We start from the raw sequence: 25,761 nt of genomic DNA on the forward strand, positions 1-25,761 counted from the left end.
AGCCGTGCCAAGGAGTTCTATTCTGGACCAAGCGTTTCTGTGTGTGTCTGTGTGTGCGCGCAGAACTTCAGAGCGGAGAGTCGCTCCAGCTGGGCTTTCATAAATCCATGCGCCGCTGGACTTTCTCAATCGAGAGCAGGAAATCAGAGGTTGGAAGTGATTTGCACGGGTGTCTGAGCACCACTTTGACACACATCCATGACACAGCAGCAGCAGAAGCATTCTTTGGGCTTTTGCTCTGTACCAAATCCACATGAGGAAATCTACTTCTTTACCGGATAAAAAAAAAAGAAAGAAAAAAAAAAAAAAAGAAAAAAGCCAGACGCTAAATACTGCTGCTGGGAATGTAGCATGTATGGGTCTCCAGAAATTACCAAGTGGCCTAAAATTAAATCAGTTGAAATTTACTATAAAAAGGACAAGTGCAACAGAAAATGGATGGAATGCCTAACCAAGGTTGACCCATGGGTTCGGCCATCTGTCAAGAGGGGTGGATAACAGTCATTTTCGACACTGCTATGGACCGCTTTGTTCATTTGGAAAATCACTGTGGTCGGGTCAAGTGTTATTGAAAATAGATGTATCAAGCTAGGTGGTTAGCAATTTGTTTTCAACACTGGAATGTTCCAATAGGTTTATTTGGAAATGTATCCGCATTAGGTCTTGTACTAGGGGAAATGGATGGGTGGTTTTAACAAATCTGAAACATGGGTTAGTTTGACCATGTGGTCAAAGAGGGGCTGAGTCATGCAGTGCGCATTGCTGCAGTATGTACCACTTTGCTACATTGGAATTTAACTATGATTAAAATGGATGGCCTTTGTAAAATTGACCCATGCGTTGTACCATGTGTCAGGAAGGGGGGGGGGCAAGAATAATGCAGTGATCACTCACTACTTCGCGGTTCCCAGTGCATCACAGATTTTTTTTTCATTAAAAAAAAAAAAAAAAAAAAAAAGCTATAATACGGAGAGACATGCTGTGAAGTTTCCCTGCACGCCAGATAGACGACTTTACCATAAATGCACCTGCCATGGGCACTCCTTGGACGTTGAATTACAGCACATACATTATTTACTTAAATCTCAAATTATTAAACCTTATACAGTAACTGTACTGTTATGCCTTCCCGTTCCCATCCCTTTGGGGTAGTCTCACGGAAAGCCGCGGTTGTACTAACGGCGCCCGGAAGTCTTATCAGAATGAAGGCTGAGGCTGACCAAACATGATAACAATCAGAGTTTACACTTGAAATGACAATTTATTACAAAAGAAATTTAGGTAAGGGTGGGATTAGATTACAACTCCTGTCATCATTGGTTGATGGTCACGCCGGGAGCCAATCAAGTGTCTTGTAGGACGATTTGCATGATTGACTCCTGGTGCGCCCATCGACCAATGAGGGCAGTGGTAGATACGACTCCCAGGCGGGAGTAATTACAACTCCTGCCTTCATTGGTCAATGGTCACGCCAGGAGCCAATCACGAGTGTTTGTCAAAGAGGGGCTCAGTAATGTATATTGGAACAGTCGGTATAAAATGGTTCATTTTGAAATTTACTGTGATTAAGTGAAGTACATCGGGAAATTGAGCTATGGGTTAGAGTAGACAATGTGTCAAAAGAGGGATAATAGAGGTTGTTTGCAAATTTACCCTACTGACATGTGGTATATGAAATGGACGGATGGTTTAAGCAAAATTGACACAAGGGTTACACCAGGTGTCAAAAGTGAGAACGGCGGTTGTTTGTAACAATGCTATGCGCCACTGAGTTCATTGAGAAATTTTGTTCGATTAGGTAAATTTTCTAACGAGGAAACCTAAAGGATGGCTGGCCTCAGCAAAATTGCCACATGGGTTGGACCATGTGTCAAGAGGGGAGAAAACAGAGGTTGATTTTCAACACTGGTATTCACTACATCGTTGAGACGAAAAATTACCCACATGAGGACAAGCTCGAAAAGAAATGGATGGAAAACTGACACATGGGCAATGTGTCAAACACTAGTTTCTTCTACAGAAATGGATGGATGATACATGGATGGATGGATACAGGGAAAATACTTATAAAAATACCGGTCAAGTACATTTGTGTTAACCCAGTGCAAACTGATTGCAAATGATGGACGAAAAGACTCAGGCTCGTTTATAGCCTTTGCTTCCTTTTAATTAAGCGTTTAACCAAAAGCATCAACACGCCAGCCCAGCATAAGTGAGCTGATCCAAACCAAATGCCATCCCGATGCTTTTTTTCCCCTAACTGTTTAACAGCCAAATCCAATTCCAGCGAGACAATGAAGTCTTGGCTTCAACTCCCACTCTTTGTGTCCATGGAGCTTGGTGTTCCCGGATGACTTTGGTCATTGTCGTTCGTTTGCTAGTCAGCAGATACGTGAAGTTCTTTGCAAGATTCTGTGTGGGGTCCAGACAGTATGCGTGTGTGTGCGCGCGCGCGTGTGTGTGTTGAGACGGAGGAGTGGAAGACTGTGGAGGAATGAGGGAGTATAGGGTCAAAGCGAGGAGAAAGGCTCCTTGAGTCTGCCGGTGGATGAAGAATTGATCCAAGGGGAACTCTTTTTTTTCAAAGGGGGGGGATAAAAACCTCAGGAAATCAGGAATTTATTTGTGTTCCTCGCTCTGAATTCCTGAAAACCTCCAATTACATTAACATTCGGTCAGAAGACTGAATTGAGTTGAACTGAGGTCCACATTGGTTTTTTACTCCCGACAGACAAGTCGCTGGTGCCACTTTTCGGCGTCCGACTTCTCTCCTTCGCTAATCCCCAAGGCACGGTCTCGATGGTTTGTCACGGTTTTTTGGGCCGACCGTTGCGCGGCAGGTTCTCCACGGTGTTACTGAGCCGATACTTGACGATGATGCTGTGCACAGTGGATTTGGGCATGCGCAGCTCCACGCCGATGGCCCCCTCCGACTTGCCGTCCTTCCACAGGTCCACCACCCGCTGTCGCTGCACCACATCGTGCTCCTTGGTCTTCTGGCACACGCCGCCGGCGGCTGGCCCCCCGCCGCCTCCCCAAGTGGCTCCGCCGGCGGCTTCTGTGGGGGCAGACAAGCGGCAGACTGTAGTGGAGGCTTGCAGACGGGGAGCACGATAATGTGACACTTTACTGGTCCCCCGTGAGGGGGGTGGGGGGTGGGGGGGTTTAGTCGGTCAGGAGCGGCTACTGGAGCTGGCGGGGACGGGGGTCGGTAATCCTGCAGGTGCTTGAATGAACCCACGTGGTGCACGTAAAGGGAAATCTTTCCTGCGGCGAGTCCAGGTGGGGGGGAAGGATATGAAGGCTTAGGGTTGACGGAGTGCAGCTCAAGACAGAGTCACTACAGTGAGCATACTTTTGCCTTGCCACAGTCACCACAAACAACATACTCTACACAATACACACAAAATGTAAGGAAAATTCAGTTGACTGAACTTAGTTTGACCTTCTCTAAGCTTTTGATGGGACAAGATGTACAGATATGGATCCTGGTAGAGGCGCCAATACTTGACCTGTAATGTTTGTGTTTTGGAACAGTATTTGATGAAAATGAAAAGAAAACAAACATTTTCCTCACGATTGCAAGGTGTAATGCATCAAGTACTTTGCAGGGCTGTGGAGTCCAGACTCGAATTTGAGTTTGACATTTTTTTGTTGTTGTCTTGGACTTAACTACTCGGACGTGTCTCAGACTCACACAATATTTTTAGAATCACCCGAGTACAATTATGATTTTATTCCAGAAAATTGAGGTCCTATTTCAAAGAAAACTTGAAACAAAGTTTTTCAGACTCTGATTATTTAACCTGACCATGAGTGTCAAGCATGCAATTGTTTTCTTTCAGTTATGTCAGCCAACAGCGGGGTTATAAAATTTAATTCTAGCAACCATCGGTTACTTGTGTTAGCCAGAACGTCTTCAGGGAAAACTATTATTCCTCTTGATCACATCTGGACTTGGATTTGGACTTGGAACTTGTGGACACTGACTTGACGTGGATTTGGCTCTTTGGAACCTGGACCTGACTTGGACTCTGACCTTTTTGACTCGAACTTGACTTGGACTCCATAAAGGAGGAGACTAGGAGATCTTGACTACAGTCTTGATCATTTGTACTGGCAAGGCAAGAGCATCCACTTCTATACCTTTCTGTGACTTATTCCACTTTCTGTGATTCTTTCAGTCTCTCCTTCTCTGTGAGACACTAAGGTAATTGGCCACTTCCTTGTTAGTATATTTTTTGAGAAGCGTAGAACCGAGAACAGAAGCCCGAAGCATCTCTCCACTTCTTCCAGGGAAGCCGTCAAAGACCTATCAATGGTCATCGCTGCTGTCTGAAGGAGGAGGTCCCAAACTTTCATCCTAAAAGGAATAAAAGCCTCCCGGTGAGCCTCCAAAGTCCATTACAGACAAGACCTAGGATGTGAAGTGTTCACGAGGTTCAGGAGCGCTCCGTCATTGAACCGGACCCCCCTGAAAAACAGGATCTCAGTTCCCAACAAGCACAATGGGACTACATTCAGGTTTTATGCAGTCAAGTGAGCGGGGGTTGAGGGGGGGGGATCACATGGGAATGTCTCCGAGGACAGGGCTATTATAGGAGCTTGACGGTGGCCAACTCTTTGGATTTTGTTGTTTTTAACTCCGTCCACGTCTCCAGCCAGCTCGTTTTCTCCCTCTCTGGTCAGGACCCCAATCAGGGGTGGCAATGTGGCCTCGTATACCGAACTGCACGCAGACTCGGGATCCGGCAGGGCAACTCACGGTTATTTCCGTCACGCATTTACGCGAGCAGAGTGCCTCTGCGGTTGGCGTCCCTCTCAAAATACCTCCTGCATGTTTTCTTGGCGTGGCCAGGGGATAATGACATTTTCGCCGATGGAACGTGCAATGCCTTTGACAGATGTTTCGGTCTCCAGTTACACCAAGACGGCGCTGCGCGCTCCAGCCGTTGGGGAAAGACCAGGTTTTTGCAGTTATCTCTGCCACATCTCCGCTAGCTAAACAGCTCCACGCATACACACACTCACACATGCACACACACATGCTGGCCAGCCACAGAGCGCGTCTGGCGAGCACATGCCATGGCGAATATCAATTCACAGGCGGCTGCAGGAGGCGGCGAGTCGGACGTCGCGGCCAAAACACAATGTGCGCATTCCTGAGACCCAAATGAGTCGTCAGACAGGTCTGACATTTTGGTAAAAGAACCTTAATATAGACACAGAGCGTTTACTAATGTCTATTTCAGGTGGTTGTCTGGACTCCAATACGAGAACCCCCCCATATGGACTCCACGGTGGAGTTTGAGGGTCTGAGATGAACATTCATTTGACAGTGCTTCACATTTTAAGTATCATGTTGACATTGCATTTTTCCATTCCCCCCCACAACAACAGAGATGGAATTCCTCAGACGATATCTTTAAATAGGAGCAACACTGACTTTGCTTTTTGCTTTGGCTTTTTGCCTGCGTCATCAGCTCAGGGCCGCCCGGTAATCAAGTCCAGAACAAGGTTCTAATCATTTGGCTTTTTCTTTATAGTCAGTTTTGATTTTGTTTTGACTTTTGTTCTTTTTTTGAAAATTCAGTTAGAATAGGTTTTAGAGCATGTTTGTAAGTTTTAATTAGAATTAGAGGTGGCATGGCTCAGTGGTAGAATGGTCGTGTCCCAACCGAGAGGTTGCGGGTTCGATCCACAACCAATGTGTCTTGAGCAAGACATCGAACCCCCCCAGTAGTGCCTTATGCCGCGTCAAGAGAAGATAAATGAGTAGTCAGTGAAAAGCACTTTGAGTAAATAAGGTAGAAAAGCGCTACGTAAAAGTATAAGACAATTTATCATAAATGCTAGTATGTATTAGCTTTTTATTGTAGATACATGTGGAATATGGGTCACAATAAGTTGTGCAATAATGTAAAATGAACAAGAATTCCAAAATAACTGTCATGGCCATACAGTCAGTCGATAAATAAATAAGCTCATTTATGAAATTGAAGAAAATGAATGACATTTTTGTTAAGATTTCAGTTGTTTATAGTTTTATAAATGTAAAAAGTATTTACAGGTAGGTAAATTAGTACTCATAATTTTATTCCACGAACAAATGTTTTTAAAATAAATTTTAACCTCAGTTGTATTTATAAATTTAACTAAACTACAATAATCTTGGTCCAGGATAGCAAAGTAAAAAAGCAAACCTTCCTCGCTACCATTGTTGCTTTTTTTGACTGTCCTGTTTGACCCCCGTTTCAAGCCAACAAAATATGTCCAGACAGACCAAGACAATGCACCAGATCTTCCAGAAAACCATCAATCATTCACTGGACATGTTCAGCAAGAGCTCATGAGGAAACATATTTCACTGCCTGTATACAGTCTTTCATAACGATACAGGGATGGGGAATGAAGCCAGATGCAATAATGCCCACAAGAAAAACTATAAATCTCCATTTTTAGTTTTAGCCGTAGCTACAACAGAAAATGTTCTTATATCACTTTAAATTACATTTATTTGATTTTGATAAAACCCACCAGGACTGTGCATGTAAATAAGTTGATGGCACCGAGATGTCACAAGATGGCGCCAAATCCTCATCCAATCGGAAAGTAGGGAAACTTCAATTTAGACACAGACATACCGAGTAGGAGTACCCGAGTAGGACTACTATATTATCGGAAAGGGTTTCGGCCACACGGCAATTATTTGAGGTCGTTTTCAAAAAATAACAGAAGAGAAAGTAATAAGCTTGAATAGATTGAATTCAATTCTTGTGTTCAGTCTATTTGGGAAAGAAATTGGAGGCTCACTGACCTGATATGAAGGATCCAGGCGGCATCTGACTGTAGTTGGCCCCGCCCATAAGAAGAGCACTCGGGGGGGCCGGAGTGAAGGGGGCGCCGTAGTTCTGAGGGATGGCGTAGGGTCCGGGAGGGATAGGCTGCACCGAGGAAAAGGAGAAATTAAGTTCGGTTCAAGATGGCATTTACGGATCGGGGGAAAAAACAGCAGCAAGGGGAACGGGAATAACATTGTAAAGTGCTTAAAGATGGTGAGGAGAATCTGCTGACTAAGCAGTTGTGGAGTGAAATAGCGCAGGTTGATGGGCTCTGTGTTTTTACTGGCCGCCCTCCATCATTTTTCCACTGGCAGCCCGCAAAGATTGTGGAGTGTTTCTGCTCGGTGTAAAGAAAGGCGGCTGACCGGGGGGACGTGCGTCTCCGTGCCCTTGCTTGCCAGTCGGCTCAGGATGCTCCTCTCGGACATCTGCAGACGAGCGGCGATGGGCGGCACCCGGGACAGTGTGGCCGGCAGCCGGGTCACGTCGGCCTTCATGTCGCTCAGCAGCTCCTCCAGCTGGTTGAGCACTGCAAGGACAACAACAGATGACTCCCTTGCTCCCAACTAATAATGTCTTCCAGGTGGAATTATCTTCTTTTTGTTTTGCTTGGACCGTAATCATACAATTAGGATCATTTTCCATGGGGCTGATTCCATTCAACCTTATTTGGCTCATCTGGAAAGATACGACTTGATTCAAGGACTACAAAGCCTTAAACTGAGTGGGTTAAAAAAAAAAGAAAGAAAAACAGACCTTGCTACCAATACCTTCCCTGGGATAATGAGGTACCTTCTTTGGGTACCCACTTTAAGTACCATGGCACCTTCCACGAGATAACAACAGAAGGTATATTTCTATACCAACTTTAGCTTCCTGGGTACTAACTATCCTCAGGCACCTACGCACCGTCCTTTGAAAGCAACTTTAGGTACATTGACATCTTGCTTGGTATACTACATTAGGTTCTTGAGTAGCTTCCGGGGGTACTGACTTAAGCTACCTGGGTAACTTCCTCAGGTACCTATGTCCCTTCCTTGGGTAGCTACCTTGGGCTACCTACGTGGAGTAAACAAATTAGGATCCTGGGTACCAAGATACAACAATTGGCTACCCACTTTGGGAACTTTGGCAACTTCCTGGTGGACCCATTTTAGGTACCTGAGTAACAAGATACCTTGACACCTTCCTCATGGGTACCCACTGTAGGTACCTTGAAAGCTACGTGCGGTACCCACATTAGGTACCTGGGTACCAAGATACTACAGTTAGCTACCCACTTTAGGTTCTTCGGCATCTTTTTGGGGTACCCATATTAAGTATCCAGGGAACAAGGGGATTTTTTTTTTCCCACTCAGCCAATCTCTATAATGTGCTGTGTATGGATGCAAATTGAGCTGGCCTCACTGACCTTTGTGCAGGACAGCATTGGCGGGCTTGTTGCCCGCCAGCGACTCCTTGCTGAGGTGCTGGTGCGACTCGGCCAGGCACTCCACCTCGGCAAAGCGTGCGTTGAGCGCCATGGCCGGGTGGCTGGGGTCCTGTGTCATGTTCAGGTAGGCAGCACGTCGCAGCTGCTCCTCGATGACAAGTGCCTGCTCCAGCAGCTAAGAAAAAAAGTGTGAATGTTTAGAGTAACTGTGAAAACAATGTTATGCTTGAAATGTTTATGAAAAAAAAGCCTGTTTCTCCCAATTTTCTGTCAGAATCCAATGTTTTTAGAGAAACCAACCAATGTTGTACTGCTTACTATCAAGTCTAGTGTCAATAGAATACATTATTCTGTGGGGCTTGAAAGATCAGATATTCTGCATTGAAACAAGCTGGTAGTGAATGAGTTAATAGCAACTCTGGCTCCTAAACTCTAAATCATGCCAGGAGTGATGACGAAAGGACAAAAGAACTGGACCTAACTAACTATCTTCAATGGATACTCAGTGAGGCTGCACTGTTTGAATGGCAGTATTTGCAATTTCAGAATTCTATTCTCTTCCATTCTAATTTGAAATTAATTAAGCATTCGCTTCGAGTATCAATTAAGTACCAGGGAAGCTACCAAGGTACCTCCAACCTACCTAACTTGGGTCGCAACATAATTACTGAATATCCTTGCTGAAATATATTTACTTCAAATCTTGTAATGAATCTCAAATATGAGGGAAATCCTATAAAAAAAAACTCCTTTTTTTTCTCAGACAAGATTTTGAACGATTGAGTAAAGATGCCATAAATGAGGATGTTTGAAGATCTGAAACATGTGAGGCAATCAAAAACAGGATGAGAAACGCTGCAGTCAGCATTCTGGCTGGGTCAAGATGTGGGCCTTGGGGCATTTTGTCAGGTGATTGATGACAGCATAACGCTCATAATAAAGTGTCTTTCTTCACAAAATGTCAGGCTGAAGAAAGAGCTTGCCAAGAATATATCTGTATTTGTATTTTACATACAGGGAACCATGATTTATTGTTGGGGATATGTTACACACTAACCTGGGACAAGTGATATTTGCAAAATATAGAGACAATGTAATTACTTTTTATAGGTTCACTTTTCAAAAATGTTTTTAAGTTTAAAAACATTTTAAATTATTAGAACATGTTTTCTATTTGGATCTATCTATCCATCATACATATCAATCAATCAATCAAATTTTATTTGTATAGTTCTGAATCACCGTCGTCTCAAAGGGCTTCACATATGAAAAGGAAAACCCTGAACCAGAGTTTTTTTTTAAATTTTACATTTAGATACATTGTGCTATTGCGGTGGATCAAAAGATTGGGATACAACAGCAAAAATGTGGCTTCTGTCATTTATTTACTTGAACAAACTATAACAGATGCTAGCTGTAACCTTTGGTTTCAAAGATTAGGAGCAATGTTGTATTTTATCAATGGCCAAACAATTAAAAATGAACATTAAACTAAAACGACGCCCATCCTTTTCATCTCTGACTTAAAATACTTGAGGACTCGTTTCATCCTTAAAATGTATAAAGTATATGGAAGACTTATATGAGTTACAGTATAATAGGACATTTACATTGCCTTACCTTGAAGCGCCGAGCCAGGAACTTGTTCTTCATCTCCAGAAAGTTGCCTTTGTTGGCCTGTGACTTAAATGGCTCATTGACAATGGCAAACGGTGGATCGTTTTGGATGTCCTGCCACCGAGCGTAGCCGTGACTGGTGCTGATGTCAAGGACAGATAGTAAAAAGATCACTGAAGAATATATATATATATATTTAGAAAGAAAAAATGTCTCATTACCTTAGCTTAACATCAAATAGTTTTTAGTCACATAGACACACACACACACACACACAAATATCATACAAGCAAAGGAGCATTATTGGGAGTTATGTGCCAATCTGGAATTTTCCAAGATGCCAAATTTATGGCGGATAAAGTTGGCTTATGGGTGATGGATTTTATGAAACACGAGAACTCTGAGTTTGCGGCATCATAAAACTAGATTTATGTCATTGATATGCAACCCTGACTCGCAAAATAGCGAGGACAACATGTACTTAATGTTTTAGTTTGCTGTTAAAAACAAGCACGCCGGGGGGGACTCAGGGGGGGCTGGGTTACAAATCCACCAAGGATACATGACGATTCCTGCCAGGAGCCAGAAATCGTGGCGGCGGTGCCAGATTTCACTCATCTTTCCAGAGGAGATGGCGGCTCTCTCCTCATTCTGCCAAAGAGTGTGTAGCTCTGTGGAAGAGGGAAACACATACTAATAGTGTCTTAATGCACGGGAAGTTCATATAACATGATTCCAATTATACTCCATCCCTAATAATAATTACAGAGTGGTAGGATTTAGCGTTTAGCATTGGAAAGTTGCACTTCAGCCCTTGCTTGAAAAAAGGTGCTCCGCAGGGGTCAATTTTAGGCCCATTTTGTTTTCCATTTAGTAATAAAAAATAATTTCAGTAGAGACTTCGGTCAAACGAAGTTTCATCTTTATGCAGATGAAACCATCTAGCACACTAAAGAATAATGTATGTGAGGAGGACTGAAAAAATATTTGCATAATGAATTGCAATCGCAATGTTGAGGGAAAAAATAATTGCAAAATGTTTCTCAAAATCATTCAGCCCTATTATCTTATCTAGTTTATTGTTCAACCTACCATAGATAAATAGCAAGCTATCTACCTTCCCTAAGTAAGAAAAGCAATCTAAGCATTTTTTTCATATAAATATTCACTGTATTGCACTATATTGCAATTGAACGATTATTTTTTGTTTCAATTCGGCATTGCACTGACTGACCAGTGAAACCGCCATCAGCGATGTTAAACATGAAGCGAGGCCGCTCAGCAGGCAGCTTGCCATTCCCTTTGGCCAGCTCCATCTTTGCTTCTCGGACTTCTTTGCCAGCATCCTTTTCACCTTTCAGCTCCTCTGTTTACGACAAGGAGTATCCGCCAGCTAGGGTTTAGGGCCAGAACGGGGGAAAAAAAAAAACTGAATGACAGCTGTTGGATTTACCTTTCTTAATTTCAACAGCCTCCTTGGACTCTGCTGCTTCGGGCTTCTCCGCGTCTTTTTGCCGCTCCTTGTCAGCTTCAGCATCAGGGAGACGCGGAGCTTTAGCGTTAGATAAAAAAAGCACAAAATTGTGAATAGCTGGGGATCCACCCCTCTCTGACGTTACTATGGGGGGACTATGGACCTGTTTTTTCTTCTTGAACCTGCCCATCCTGCTCACTTGTTACTTTGCTTTCGTCTGGCGATTTCCTGTCCAGTGGCAGGGCGCTGTTTGCTTGGTCCTCCTCATCCTCACGCGTTTGGTTGCTGCCGTCATTGCCGTCACCGTCTTTACCCTCTGTTTTCGGACAGTGAGGGGACATGCTTTGCGGTGCGCAGGGCTGAAAAGACATAAGCCTTGGTGAGCTTTTGTAATCGAGGGTCACTTTTTTAACAAAAATAAAGGGTAAAACATGTCAAAACATTGGGACGTATTAGAAAATAAACTATGCTAAAATCTGTTCAGTAAAAATTTTACTCGTTAGTGTAAAATAAAAAAAGGTTCTACAAGACTGAATACAATAGCACTATACATAAAAGTGAAATACAATTGTAAAAGATGAAAAAATTATATCCAGCTTGAGCAGATTTTTAAAACTATATACTGTATGGCTGGCACCCGGCAGAATTCTCAAATTTCCAAAATCATCACTTTTGAAAAATCCCCCAAATTAATTGCGAAACACCTACTACATCTATGGACTGATGGTAACATAAAAAAAAAAAAAAAATAATTCAAATACAACTCATACGTTTTGGCTCAATGCCAGCAAATATGTCATTTAAGCCCCCAAGATATTATAATCAAAGTTTTATCAAAATGACATTTCCTTCAATTCTCACCTCTTTGTTTCCCTCTTTGCAGTCATCTTTTTTCTCCTCTAACTGGGCCTCACTATCCTTCTTGTCCTCCTTCTCACCCTCCTTGCTATTCTTTTCAGGCTTGTCTGCCGGCGCCGGTGTCGCTTTGTACATCAACAAAATGTCGTGAGCTCACGTCGTCTGGAGAGTCGGCGTATTTCACACTGATGTATATTTTTTTTTGCCGCCTACCTGGCTTGGAGGTGCATGGCGTGTTGTTGTAGCTGGCGTCCGGCGTGGGCGTTGCGGTCTTGGCGGTGGGGGACGATGCCCTAGATGAGGATTTGTCCAAGATAACCTCGGGCTTGAGCTCCGGTATACTCCAGCGCCCGTTGATGTGCTCAAATTCTTGAATCTGAATGCGAAATAAATTGCAATTACGACCCTGAAAGGTCAACTAATAAAAACTAAAAGGGAAACTCGGTTAGCAATTTTCAACATCTTCTAGCTTAATGCTAGCACCTAAAAGGAAAATCCATTTACAAGCTGACAAAACTAGCACCGCTGTTGCAGTAGAAACAACACATTGTAGATTGCTGAGAATTATTGTCACATGTATAAGAGAGCACTACCTTCTTCTTGACCAGCGACATGACACCGATGCGCGTGAGAACCGGCTGGCGACAAAGACCTTCCCTGGGGACGCCGTCAGCAAACGTCTCTGCGCCGTCGGCCACCGGCTCGCATAAGTGACGCATGAAGAGAGATACGTATGCTCTAGCGGAGAAACGGCTCAGTGTGAAATTGAATCGTTTCGGCGTCATTGTGTTTTTTTTCCTCATTAAACTTACTTGAATTCCTTCTCAGTCTTGCCTCTGAGGTCCCTGACCAGCCATTGAGAGGAGAAGGCGTCTTGAGATGGCATCCCCCAGCGCATCACCGCATTGAGGAAAGCCTTCCGCTGCCGGGTATTGAAGCCGAGAACCTAGCCACACAAAAAAATTGTCAAATGCAAAGGCAGTGCTGAGGCTGACTGCTTTCATTCAAAAACAGAGAAAATATTCTGTTGATAAATATCATTTTTTCATGTATACATTTTACACCCTTGCTTGGCTGAGATCTTGATAGTTGTCAAATTATTATCAAGAGACTATCAAGTCATTACATGTAGTAACATTAGAAAGCTGATGACTATTCTTGCTAACTTTCAAATTTACTTCTGCTTACGTAGGGAAAATTTGGACATTGGAAAACAAAAGCAGGTGCACGGACCTCGAGGTTGCCGCCCACTCTTGCCAGAAGAGGAGGGAGCGGTTTGTCCTTCTCGTTCCTCAGCTGGCGGCGAGATTGTCTCCGGCCTGAGGGAAATCAAGGGGTTAAAAAAGAAGACTTCAGCCAAGGCCCGGCAAAAAAAAAAAAAAAAAAAAAACATTGCAAAGGCACTGTTTCAATCTTGTATCGCATGCTCGCCTTTCAAAATGATTTTCACGCGATGATGAAAACATTGAGCTCCTTGGCAAGGTAAGGAAAGGAGAATGTGAATTTTTTTTTCATTTCTTTCATTCGGAGATGGCCGTCTCGAGCGCGCTTTGTGTGTTTTGGCAAAGGACTTTGCATGAGTGTGCCAGGGAACTGGATCTGCTAAATAAAAATTTGGTTCATTGTGAAGTTATTCGTGGTGGATTGGGACGGAGCCCTGCCGCGAATAGCACAAGTAATTGACAGCCGCCCGAGAAAAAAAAAAAAAAAAAAACGCTGATTGAATGAAATGAATGCTGATTTGATTTGATAAAAAACTGCACATGTAACATAAGTCTAATTTAAAAACCCATGAAAAACGTTTTGAAGCAAAAAATTTGGTTTCCATAAAGTAGCAGCAATTTCTGTGACAGATACATTCCACCAAAAATTTACAGTATGTGGGGGAGCAAAGGACAAACCACAATATAGGGGGGAAGCTTCTACGTACTCCACACAACACTAATTTCAAAGCTTTGGCTCCACCTTGTGGAAGTGTAGAGAATGATTAAAAAAAATCAGAGTTTTGAGTGATTTTTGTCAAATTGCAACGTAAAAGTACCCTAGGAATAAAATGCAATGCATGTTATTGCGGTTTAGCGACCTACATTTGTATGGTGGGTAGCTTTAGTTAAGATACCTTTAATGTAGCTTGTAACATAGCTCAATACATTTACTGGGTACCTTGCCCAACAATCATGAGGTATGTACATGTAGGAAGAATAAAATAATTAAAAGTTTGTTTTTTTATATGTTCTCTCAACATTATGTAAGCAAAGCTGATAAATGAAGTTTTATTGTAGGTGACTTTATGACTCACCTTCTGGGCGGTCGTCAAAGTCCTCATCCTCCTCCTCGGAGCCGACAGAGTACTCCGACTGGTTGTCAGAAATGTCGGCATGCCACTCTGAAATGACAAATATGATGCAGAAGTTCCAGGAGAAAAAAAATATATATATAGAAAACAGAAAAATCATCCCTTCACTTACCTTGATCTTCCTGCGCAGCATCATTGTAGTTGACCGGCTTTCTGTTCCTCTTGCCTTTTCCCAGTTTGCTGGCCAGGTCTTCTTGCTGCTGCTCGTAGTGGTGCCGCAACAGCTTCTCCCAGTAGTCGGGATCCACATTCTCCTCCTGCTTGATGATTTCTCGCTCAATCTCGTCGATCTGGTGCACAAAAGGTAGGTGAAATACAAAATGGGATTGTAATACATTAGGATTAACCATTAAATTTAACTTAAAATTGAACACCTTAAAATTCAAGTTTTAATCAGTTTTTTGAGCTGTTTAGCTTTTTTTTAATGGAAGATATTCGTTAGGTAAATACATTCAGGTAGGACAGCAAAACACCCATCCACACACATACACAAAAAAGAAGTAGCGCTAATACAGGAAACAGCTTTGCTATATTTTCTGCTTCAACTCAAGGTTTTTAATCTAAATGGGACTTCCCTGGTTAAATAAAGTAGAAAGTAGAAAGAAAGAAATGGAAAGTGTGCTGATTATGGTGTGTGTGCCTTGGCCACCTGGGGGCAGTATAATACAGACATATGGACTGCGCAAAAACAGATGGGATAGGCTCCAGCATGCCTGTGCCTCTTGTGGCGATAAGCAGTAAAGAAAAAAAATGGATGGATTGATTGATGGATGTACATTCACAACTGCATTGATTTTGCAGAGGATAGAAGCCTGCAAGTATTGCTGTATTATCTGTTTACATGTGTTTTCCGTGGTTTGTAATCAAATTAGAGACAGCGGCAATTATGTATTTTTGGTAGTCGGACACCCTACAGAAAATTCGAAACGAATGTCAACTGCACCAGGCTGTGAGCATCAAAAAGTGAAGCATTTAAGCGCAGCTAGCTAGCAGCTAATCTATGATAGATTTAGATTCTTTAATCGCCATTTATGTCAAAACAAAGAAACGATCAATAGGTATATTGCGGAGTCTAAGCCACCGGTAAACACTAGTAACAAGTGCCTAATGTCAATGTCAGCGTAATGATGTTGTTCGTTAGCACCCGGAATTGGCGACTGAGCATGATTTAAGAACAATGTTATGTTATTTGCATCAGGAGTCAGCCTTCAGTTGCAGTAGAAAGAATAGAAAAGCTGTTACACCACGAAACGCTGCTGTGACAAACTTCAAACTTAAAGGCATGCCAAGTCATACGTGTACATATTATTTGGTAAACTACGTTTTATTTTGAAGTTGGCCAACTCACAGCATTTCCAGGATTTTTACATGGACATTTGTTGCTTCGATTGACTTTGACTTGTTTGATTGACTTGTTTTTTTTTTGTTTTTTTTTAAGATATACATTAATAAGCAGGTATCTAGGGAAAGACAAAATGAACCGAGGTACTCAAATTACTCAAGGACTTCTTTCAGCAATATCTTTTTCTTGAAGCTTGGTAACATGCTGTGATTTCTCTTTTTTTTTTTTTTTTTTTTGTTAATACATTTTTTATAATTTTTTTGGTCAATAAACGCTAGGAAACACCATAACGGACAGTGTGAAGAAGGCTATGGAGAAGAGCAAGGAAACAATAACCATTCCTATGTGTGCACCATTAACAAGCTTTTTGCCCCCATAGCTAATGTGCGCAAGCTCCTTACTGAAATACAGATGTTTCCTCGCAAGGAGCGGATTAAAGCAGCGGCCGTCAATATATTTATACAGCTCCGATGAGAAATGCGAGCGTGAGTTATCGCCCCAGTTATCTGCAGCGCTATTTTGCTTCTCTCGGCTCATTATTTCACTGCTTTTTGGCGTAAACCAAGATGAATGTAACGGAGCTGCCAATTTTTTTTCTCCTCCTTCCCAGCAACAGTCCAAAAAAGGTAAAGCTGGAAGTGAAATAGAAAAAAACTAGTCCCAGGAAAAAAAAAAAAAAAAAAAAAAAATCTCTCCTTTGCCTCTTACCTTGTCCTCCTCTCGGACCATGTACTGGGCCACTTTGAAGGAGCTGAGGTACTCGTTCATGTTCTGGACGTCTGAGTCATCTGTGGCGTCCTGACTTCGGTCAAGCAACCTCTCGATGGCCGTGCTGTCGTAGTGGATCACGTTGCCCTCGTCGTCACCTTTATCCCCTGAAGAATTCTTCATACCTGTCAGGGACAGTAAAAGCCATCAATATTTGACACATAACAACCCACAAGGACAACATAATTCTAATAAAATGCTAATGTTTTTTTCTAAACAAAACAAAGACCGGATTTTTACACAAATTTAATTTTTTTCTTGAAAATTTTTTGGGGGATAATACTGTTATTTGTTTCTGAAAAAGTCTGATTTAATTTTGGGGATATCACCACTTTCAACAACTTAATTCTAACAGCATTGCAACTTCGTACCAAGATAATATTGTTTGAATAAGATATATACAAATTAATTCCAGAAAAATGTTAGTTTTTTTCATGAAAATAAAACCTCGTAATTAATACAGGGATTTTTTTTAGCCTTGGCGTAAAATACAGCTGATTTGAGTAAAATGGCGACTGTTTTCAGGAAAAAAATAAAATAAATAAAAAATAAAAACTTGATTCCTAGAATAAAAAAAACAATTTAAATCGTATACTCCTGACACTAAGCAAAAAATAGAACTTTGCACTCTATAAAAATTTGAAAAATACTGTAACTCTTTTGTTGGGAAAAAAAACCCCAAACAATTAATTTCCTGTACTATTGCATCTTATTACCAAAAAAAAGGCCACTTCATGTAAAGCTGGGGCTGTTTCTAAAAAAAAAAATAAAAAAAATCAATGAGGTTGTATCCAAGGTACAACCTGATTAGATAAAATAGATATTCATCTTTTTATTCTATGTTTTCAAAACTTGACTTTTAAAAAGATTTCTTCTAGTTCCATTTTTTTTTAAATACAACTTCACTCTTTTAATGTTGTGAACAAACAAAATTTAAGCAATCTTGCATTTTTTTTTCTTGAAAAAGAAAAAAGTGAGAAATGTTATTACTGTAATATTTTGAATTATTCTCCAAAAATAAAGACCTAATACATGTATGTTTAAAAAAATAATACTGATGAATGATAATAACTGGATCATTGATGCATATAACATTAATGGCATCGAATGAGTTAATTCCTAAAATAGTATATGTACAGTTTAACTTTGTTTTTAATAGACTCTCAGTCAAACGCAATCCGATCGTACACTCACCGTCTCCTTGATCTTTGAACAGCTCCTCGGTTCCAAACTTGAGGATGTCATCTAGTTCCTGCTTGGTCATGGAGCCAGCTTTGGACCCCAGGCCGGGCCGGACCACCAAATGGGTCAGCATCATCTTTCTCTTGGCCACCTGCGTGATGCGCTCCTCCACGCTGGCTCGCGTCACAAAGCGATAGATCATCACCTTGTTGGCCTGCCCGATGCGGTGAGCCCGACTGAAGGCCTGGAGGGCGGACAAGAGCGCTTTTCAGAGGAGGTGGGGGCCAAAAAAGACAAACCCATGGCAGCCGGGGGCGCCGCTACCTGGATGTCATTGTGAGGGTTCCAGTCCGAGTCGAAGATGACCACAGTGTCTGCTGTGGCCAAGTTGATGCCCAAACCTCCGGCTCGGGTGGAGAGGAGGAAACAAAACTGACAAGCGCCGGGAGCTGCAAATAGAAAAGTGCAATACCAAATACCATTACGGCTACGATAATGATGAAATGTACATTTTTCGAGGAAAAAATGTTGTTTTCTTATTTCATTTTAATATCGAAGCAAAGAAGCATGATAAAATTCAATTAGGACTCTTTCACTTTGTTTTCTTGAAAGAATGCAACTTTGTTCTTGCAACATTTTTCCTGAAAAAATTCATCTTCGTTCTCTGATTATTACAATTTTATGTACACAAAAATGCAACTCAAGTGTGTGATTTGTAGCTTTTTTCTTGGTAAAACTGTAACTTAACTCGTACCATTTGAAACATTTGCTCTAGAAAAAAAATACTTATTTTGTAGACAATTTATTTATTTTTTTACAAATTTGTATTTTTGCAACCACCACAATTTAACTTTATTGTGATATTTTTTTAATTGAGCCTTAACTATTTCTTTTCATAAGACATAAATCTCCAAATACTGGAACATTTTTAGAGCTCGACCGATTCTGATAATTGGCTAAGTTAAATTTTGTTAACCAATTAATCGGCAGATTAATTATAAAAATGCCTCCAGTGATAAAGATATGTATTAGAGTAATTTGCATTTACTATAATATCTGTAATATCACAACCTTCATTTTATCCTCTGATGTATTCATTTGTAAAAATTAAACTGATTATAAAATAATAAATAAAAATAAAATAAATAAAATAAAATAAAATTATTTTTTTTTTGAAAGGATCTAACATTTTGTCACATTTGTCATCAATCAACTTTCCCTAAGAAAACCACAAATTTTAGAGAAACTAATCCTTGTAAAAATGTAAATTTTCTTACAGAAAAAAATACTACACTGGCACAATAAAATGTCATAATATTAATATCCATGTATAAAGTGAAAAATCAATTACTTACCATTGAAGCGGTCAATGGCTTCCTGCCTAAGTGCACCAGTGATACCGCCGTCAATCCTTTCATATTTATAACCCTCGTAATCTAGGAAATCTTCCAGCAAATCCAGCATTTTTGTCATCTGCGAAAAAGCGGACGTCATCAAAACTGTCTCGCATGGGAAATCATGGCAAACCTGCAAGGATTACCTGTGAGAAGACCAACACTCGGTGTCCCTGCTCCTTCAGTTTCCGCAGCATCTTCTGCAGCAGCGTCAGTTTCCCGGAAGCTTTCGTAAGGGCCGAGCCCTCGTAAGCGCCGTTAGGCGTTTTCTGGGCCTCCTGGAAGGAAAGTAAGTTAGCGAATTTGTGGCGTTTTTGCACTTTAGCACTTTTCCCACCATGGAGGCGACGGGAAAGAGGTAGGGATGGTTGCAGCACTTCTTCAGGTCCATCATGATGTTGAGCAGGGAGACCTGATTTCCTCCGCCTTTGGAGTTCAGAGCCTCAAAGTTCTTGGTTAGAATCAGCTTGTAGTATTTTCTGTGTTTAAAGACAACAAAACAACATTTTCAGTCTTTTGTTTGATTTTACAACCCATTCAGTTTGTTTGTGGCCAAAAACGCAAGCCACAAAATCCACTGACAGTTTGGCAGACTGAGAACAATTTTTCTGAAGTAAAAAAAAAAAAAAAAGAGAATTCAAGCTGTTTGTTATTACTCCAATTAGAAGTTTACTGTCGAACAAAACATAAAATAAAGAGAATTAAACATTACGATTGAAACCAAAACAAATTAACTTTGTTTTTACAAAGCTCGTTTAATGCTAACACACGTTGCAAAACACAATAGATTGGCAAACGATACGGGTATTCATGTTTGTTTTACAACTTGATATTGCAACTTTTTTCTCGGAAAAGAGAACTTTATTCTTTTGATATAGCACCTTCTGTCCTCAAAAAAAAAAAAAAACTCATTTATTTCGTTCTTTTATTATTCGCTGTAATAATGATGAAAATAAATTAATATTGAATTGAGGACATTTTTCTCTGAAATAAATAAATGAATATCACGTATTATTGTCAAACATATGTGATTTGTTTATATGTATTATACTGCACTCTGGTGGCCAACAGATGTAAATCAAAAGGAGTGGCATGATGTCAACTGAATTACAACATGATGCACAAAGTGTTAAACTCCTTATGCTATTTCATTATGTTATTACTATATGTTTATATAGTATATAGTATTTAATACAACTAGATATTTTTCTCATTCACACATATTTAAAAATATTGTGTTTGTGTTTTTTGTGAGGCTGGAATAAATTGTGTAGGCATCTCAATTCATTTCAGTGGAAAAATTCTGATCCGCACATTTTTTTTTCTTATTTGATATTTGCACCAACACTGCTAAAATGGTAAAATATATATATATATAAAAAAAAAGGAAGGGATGTGACTCTGACTGAGAGTTTGTTACTTTTGCATGGGGCTAAGCTCCACCCGCACGATGAGCTCAGTCTTGGCGGGCATGTTCTTGAAGACGTCGGCCTTGAGTCTCCGCAGCATGTGAGGCCCCAGTAGGTCATGCAGTTTCTTGATCTGGTCCTCCTTGGAGATGTCAGCAAACTCCTCCAGGAAGCCATCCAGGTTGCTGCGCAAGGGGGCATATGTTCCCAAGTAAATATAAAATATGACTCCTCACGCTACTGTATGTAGTTCTACCAATGAATAAATATATCAACTTATTTTTTAATGAAGAATTATCTAACTTTTATTATAAAGCTTACCGTAATTCCCCAAATATAAGATGCACTTTTTGAGGGCAAAAAGTATCGGTGGGTACTCTAAACACTAACTTATATATATATATATATATATATATATATATATATATATATATATATATATATATATATATATTTTTTTTTTTTTTTTTTTTCCCCACCATTCAAAGATTGATCTGTCAGCCACATAAGGCAAGTTTTGATGCACAGATGTGCATTTTTAAGTCAGCCGTATTCTTACTTCCAAGAATTACCGTAACAGGAGGATGGATGTCGGTTGGCTGTTGGCAGCCAGTGCGCGTTACACTTAACAGCAGCTCGTGTTAGCTGAGGTTGTTTCAGCATTATTTTCACTAACAGAGGAGAGCAGGCTGAACCAACATCCGAGTCCATACTTGTTCACATACAGGAAAATGACTAAAACGGAGAGGATCATGTTTATGATGTCTCCATCTGATTCAAGTAAGAGTGGCAAGATATAAAAGCTGTGTGCACTGGTTGGAGCACAGGGAAAGGTATTCCATTTGACTCGTTTATTAATTGTGGTCTTTTGGCATATACACACAATCATAAACTTGTGGAACACAGATGGTGCGCAACTTCGGGTATTTATGGCAAAATGAATGTGTGGCGTTTCTACTCTGACAAATGTGACTTAATTTTTGTATTTATAGTAGTATCACCCCCCCCCCCCCCCCCCCCCCCCCCCAAAAAAAAAAAATAACACAACCTCATCATATTACTATATCACAAGAGAAAAAAGCAACACCTTTCAAGCAAAAGAGTGACTTTTTTTCTTCGGAAAAAATCCCGACACCATAACTTCTTTCTTATGACACTAGCACAATAATATCTCTCATGATTGAGCAACTTTGAAAGAATGCAGCTTAATTTAAAAAAACAAAACAAAAAAACATTTAACTTTGGTATTACAGCTCAGAAAAATCCAACTCAATTCCTGTAATATTGAGACATTTTTTAAAGAAATTCAGATATTACTGTCTGAATATTTTTCAATAATTATATGTAATGCATAGATTACATACAACAACATCCTATGAGTTTGCACCCCTAATGCAAGCATGGACGGTGTGTGTGTGTGTGTGTGTGTGTGTGTGTGTGTGCATGTCATACTTGAAGCGATTAGGTGTGAGGAAATTGAGCAGGTGGAAAAGCTCCTCCAGGTTGTTCTGTAGTGGTGTTCCTGTCAGCAGCAGTTTGTGGTCAATCTTGTAGTCATTCAGACGCCGAAAGAACTATAAAGCAATTACATGTTTTAATAAAATGCAGTCACTAGAGGTCATACAATCATAGCTCAGAACTCCTTTGGAATTTAAGAGCTCTCAAATTGATGTATCATCAAATGATCTATCGTTGCCGCATAAAGTTGTTTTTAAAGAGTATTGGCGCTATCTTGTGGCAAATATTGGCAATTATGTATGAAATTTTTCTTGGGCAGTGTCTCACCAATTCAACTTGTTTTTCTCAAATTACGCTCTTTCACAGCCATCTTTTCCTATATATATATATATATATATATATATTTTTTTTTTTTTTTTTTTTTTAATATTCAGTAATAATAATTTTTTTCTTAAATAAGGTTTATTTTGACGTTAATCTTCCCACCACATTTCCAGCGTGTTTCATGGTCATACACAGCACTGGCAATGATTGGCATGACATTTTTTGTCTGCAGTGTACAGATAGGTGGATATCTATGACAAGAAAAACGCCTTCAACATTGTTTATTCATTTGTTTATTTATTTATCTCAAAGAGGTACTCAAATTACTCAAGGTCCTGTTTCACCCCAACTTATGATTAGTTAGTCCAGCCATGTTCGTACCTTGGACTGATTGTTTTTAAGGCGGTGAGCCTCGTCCACAACCAGGCAGGCCCAGTCGATGGACTTCAGCGCCGTCTGGTCGATGGTTACCAGCTCGTAGGACGTCAGCAACACGTGGAACTTTATTGGTGTCTCTCTCTGAAAGACAGGGAGATAGAATGTTGTAATTTGCGTGTACCCTTGGCATGTATGGGCTAGTATTTGCAGGTCCTCGCCTCACCCTCATCTTGAACCCTTTCTTGCCACCCTTCATGGGCGAGTCATCGAAGGAAAACTCATTTTCCCGGATGATGGCTCGGCTGTCCTTGTCACCTGTGTAGGTGACCACATAAAAGTCGGGCGCCCACATCTCAAACTCTCGCTCCCAGTTTATAATGGTGGAGAGAGGCGCGCTGACCAAGAAAGGACCCTTGGTATGACCCTAAAACATACAACGAGAGGGTATTTTAAAAAATACACGAACCACCCCCAAGCATTTTTCTTCCCTTTGAAAAACATGCATGAGTTGTTGTAATCCTGTGTCATTTTTCCCCAAATCAATGACTTATTGCTTGTAGTTTTGCAATTTTCCTTTCTAAATATTTAAATAAGTAATTTTTTTTTAAATCATGTTTTTTTTGCAAAAATACAACATAATGGTCATTTGCAGCAATTGTTTCTGGGTAAATACAACTTCTATTTTCTTTTTCTTAATAGTGATATTGCTTTTCCTGAAAACTAAAACGGAACACTACTGATGTTAATACAAAATCAACAAAGCGTTACACAGAGTTACTGGACACCAGGCACCTCTTTAAACAGCGAATAGAGGAAGACAATGGTCTGGATGGTCTTGCCCAAACCCATCTCGTCCGCCAAGATGGTGTCGGTGCCCTGAGCCCAAGAAAATCGAAGCCAATTGAGACCTTCCATCTGGTATAGGTGCAGGGTGCCGCCCGTCGACGTCACAAAGTCAGGCTGCTCCTCATATTTTATAGTTGGCTGCAAATAAAAAACATATATATTTTCTTAAAACATGCAGCCCCTCTCATCTGACAAGAACACGGCAGGAGCTCACGTCGGTGACGGGCGAAGCAGGAGAAGACTCGTCATCTCCCTCCTGACTCTTGCTCCTCATCCTCCTGGGTTTATCGGGGTCTTCCTTCAGGATGGCGTCCCTACGTAAAACATGCATGAGTTCGGAGCCCATGTCCAAAAGCAGTCAAAGGGCATACCTGTGTCTCCAGTAGTTTGCCTTGTAGATGCCAAAGTCGGGGATGTCCATGTTGTCTTGTTCCCAGGTGCACTGATCATAGGTCAGGTCTCTCCACTTCACCAGGTAGTGATACATCCCCTTTTTATCCACACTGCCACACAGCGTATATTATTTGATGTTATGTCAATTTACTATGGTCATCCTGAGTCATCCAAAATAATACAATCCTTCAACACTTTGTTACTATGACACAGAGGCCCTTTGACCCGCCTGACACAGATGACAATACTTTTAGCTCTGAAAATATGCTCTGCAAAATCCGAAGTTTCAGTTTGTGTTTTTGAGAAACATCGGATTCAAATAAAAATCCATTTTTGTCACAGACAGAATGACATCATCTACAATTAGTACTTACCATTAGCAAGGACTCAAATTTGAGGACTTGTACTGTGCCAGAAAAAAGGTAGAATCGGTTCATCGTAAAATAAATGGCAAGAATAGGAAAGAGAGAGTGAACGAGAGAGAGAAAAAGAGAGAGAAAGAAAGCAGGCAAAAAAGAAAGAAAGAAAGAATTTTACCTATGGTTGATGATTCGATGGATCATCATCCACTCGGGCTTGATGCCGTATTTATAGTACTTGTCTTCCATGACGGCGTACTCGGGATCTTTGGCGCGTCGTTTATCGCTTTTTCCCGCCCCGCTCTCATCCTCTCCTCCGGAGCCGTAGTCCAAACCGGGCGGCTCGTCCATATCCGTTTTCCTCTGGTAGTTACGGTACATCACCGAGTGGAAGATCTCCAACTGCAGAGTTGAGACATTTTTAAAAATATTGTAACCGCTTTTTTTTTTTTTTTCAAATCACTGATGGCTATAGCTATCAAAGATACATTTTAATGGGTGGTAATGAAAAATAATTGGTGGCTTTTCCATTAGACCTGAAGCTCGGTGATCCATGTGCAGTGCCAGTAGGACTGCCCCACCAGCTTGACGAAGAACTCCCGCTCAGCTCGGCCCTTCATGGGCGGCGGTGGCGGAGGCTGGTCGGGCGGTGCATCTGGAGTGGGTGGCGCATCCGGCGCGAGGACAGGGACCGGAGGCGGGGGCTCCCCCCACCGCCAGTGGAGGATCTTTTGCACGCGTCCTTTGATAGGTGGACACTAGACATGAAACAAAATGATGGAATGAATGAAATGTGTCTTCGGGAGAAGACAAGAAGAAATAATGGGACAGTCATCTGGGCGATGGATTAACTTTAATACTCAACCATTTTTTGTGGGGGCTTTTGTGGCTCCTATAATCCAAATCCCTGTCGACATGGGCAGCATGCTAGTGGTGGGAAGTACATTCTGCTAATTTGATTTTTCACGCAGGTGTACTATAAACATTTGCCTTTTGGCAATTTTTTTTTTTTTTTGTCCCTACATTTCAAAACAGATTATTTGGACTTTCTGCTCAAAAATTGGAAATAAGGAAAGAAGGATGGTGGGAAAGGTAGAAAGGAAAAACTAAGGGAAAAATAAGGAGGATATGAGAGGAATTAATCATTAAAGAAAAGATAGAAGACCGGAAATGAGGATGGTATGAAAGGAAGTATGAAAGGAAAGGTAGTAGGAAAGGAAAGGAAAGGTAGTAGGAAAGGAAAGGAAAGGTAGTAGAAAAGGAAAGGAAAGGTAGTAGAAAAGGAAAGGAAAGGTAGTACAAAAGGAAAGGAAAGGTAGTAGAAAAGGA

General features: G+C 41.0%; 1 protein-coding gene and 1 long non-coding RNA gene across 6 annotated transcripts in view; one reads left to right on the forward strand and one right to left on the reverse strand.

The window, feature by feature from the left end:
• Positions 1-2,141: 2,141 nt before the first annotated feature.
• The window catches only part of chd3 (chromodomain helicase DNA binding protein 3), a 30,514-nt gene continuing 6,894 nt past the window's right edge, over positions 2,142-25,761 (reverse strand). For all 5 annotated transcript variants that reach the window (XM_088434017.1, XM_088434007.1, XM_088434026.1 and 2 more), the window contains exons 10-40: positions 24,969-25,190; positions 24,611-24,834; positions 24,052-24,183; positions 23,895-23,994; positions 23,627-23,818; positions 23,058-23,258; positions 22,838-22,975; positions 22,127-22,248; positions 20,686-20,859; positions 19,603-19,744; positions 19,412-19,543; positions 19,227-19,344; positions 18,196-18,320; positions 17,884-18,115; positions 16,630-16,814; positions 14,692-14,869; positions 14,523-14,609; positions 13,457-13,542; positions 13,036-13,169; positions 12,817-12,961; positions 12,437-12,599; positions 12,227-12,348; positions 11,529-11,724; positions 11,345-11,443; positions 11,126-11,257; positions 10,454-10,562; positions 9,895-10,027; positions 8,254-8,449; positions 7,208-7,371; positions 6,818-6,944; positions 2,142-3,058 (exon numbers count right to left, since the gene is read on the reverse strand). In XM_088434017.1, the coding sequence (XP_088290143.1) occupies positions 2,808-3,058; positions 6,818-6,944; positions 7,208-7,371; positions 8,254-8,449; positions 9,895-10,027; positions 10,454-10,562; positions 11,126-11,257; positions 11,345-11,443; positions 11,529-11,724; positions 12,227-12,348; positions 12,437-12,599; positions 12,817-12,961; positions 13,036-13,169; positions 13,457-13,542; positions 14,523-14,609; positions 14,692-14,869; positions 16,630-16,814; positions 17,884-18,115; positions 18,196-18,320; positions 19,227-19,344; positions 19,412-19,543; positions 19,603-19,744; positions 20,686-20,859; positions 22,127-22,248; positions 22,838-22,975; positions 23,058-23,258; positions 23,627-23,818; positions 23,895-23,994; positions 24,052-24,183; positions 24,611-24,834; positions 24,969-25,190 (4,761 nt within the window). In that variant the 3' untranslated portion in view covers positions 2,142-2,807. The remainder of the gene's footprint in view (positions 3,059-6,817; positions 6,945-7,207; positions 7,372-8,253; positions 8,450-9,894; positions 10,028-10,453; positions 10,563-11,125; positions 11,258-11,344; positions 11,444-11,528; positions 11,725-12,226; positions 12,349-12,436; positions 12,600-12,816; positions 12,962-13,035; positions 13,170-13,456; positions 13,543-14,522; positions 14,610-14,691; positions 14,870-16,629; positions 16,815-17,883; positions 18,116-18,195; positions 18,321-19,226; positions 19,345-19,411; positions 19,544-19,602; positions 19,745-20,685; positions 20,860-22,126; positions 22,249-22,837; positions 22,976-23,057; positions 23,259-23,626; positions 23,819-23,894; positions 23,995-24,051; positions 24,184-24,610; positions 24,835-24,968; positions 25,191-25,761) is intronic.
• On the forward strand, positions 13,555-18,570 carry LOC148428881 (uncharacterized). The gene is made up of 3 exons (XR_015867846.1): positions 13,555-13,705; positions 14,756-14,883; positions 17,906-18,570. It is a non-coding gene; the product is annotated as an uncharacterized LOC148428881 (long non-coding RNA).

Source organism: Hippichthys cyanospilos, chromosome 1 (genome assembly GCF_059441005.1).
Source record: "Hippichthys cyanospilos isolate Australia breed blue-spotted pipefish chromosome 1, RoL_Hcya_1.0, whole genome shotgun sequence".
In the NCBI taxonomy this organism is placed as follows: domain Eukaryota; kingdom Metazoa; phylum Chordata; class Actinopteri; order Syngnathiformes; family Syngnathidae; genus Hippichthys; species Hippichthys cyanospilos.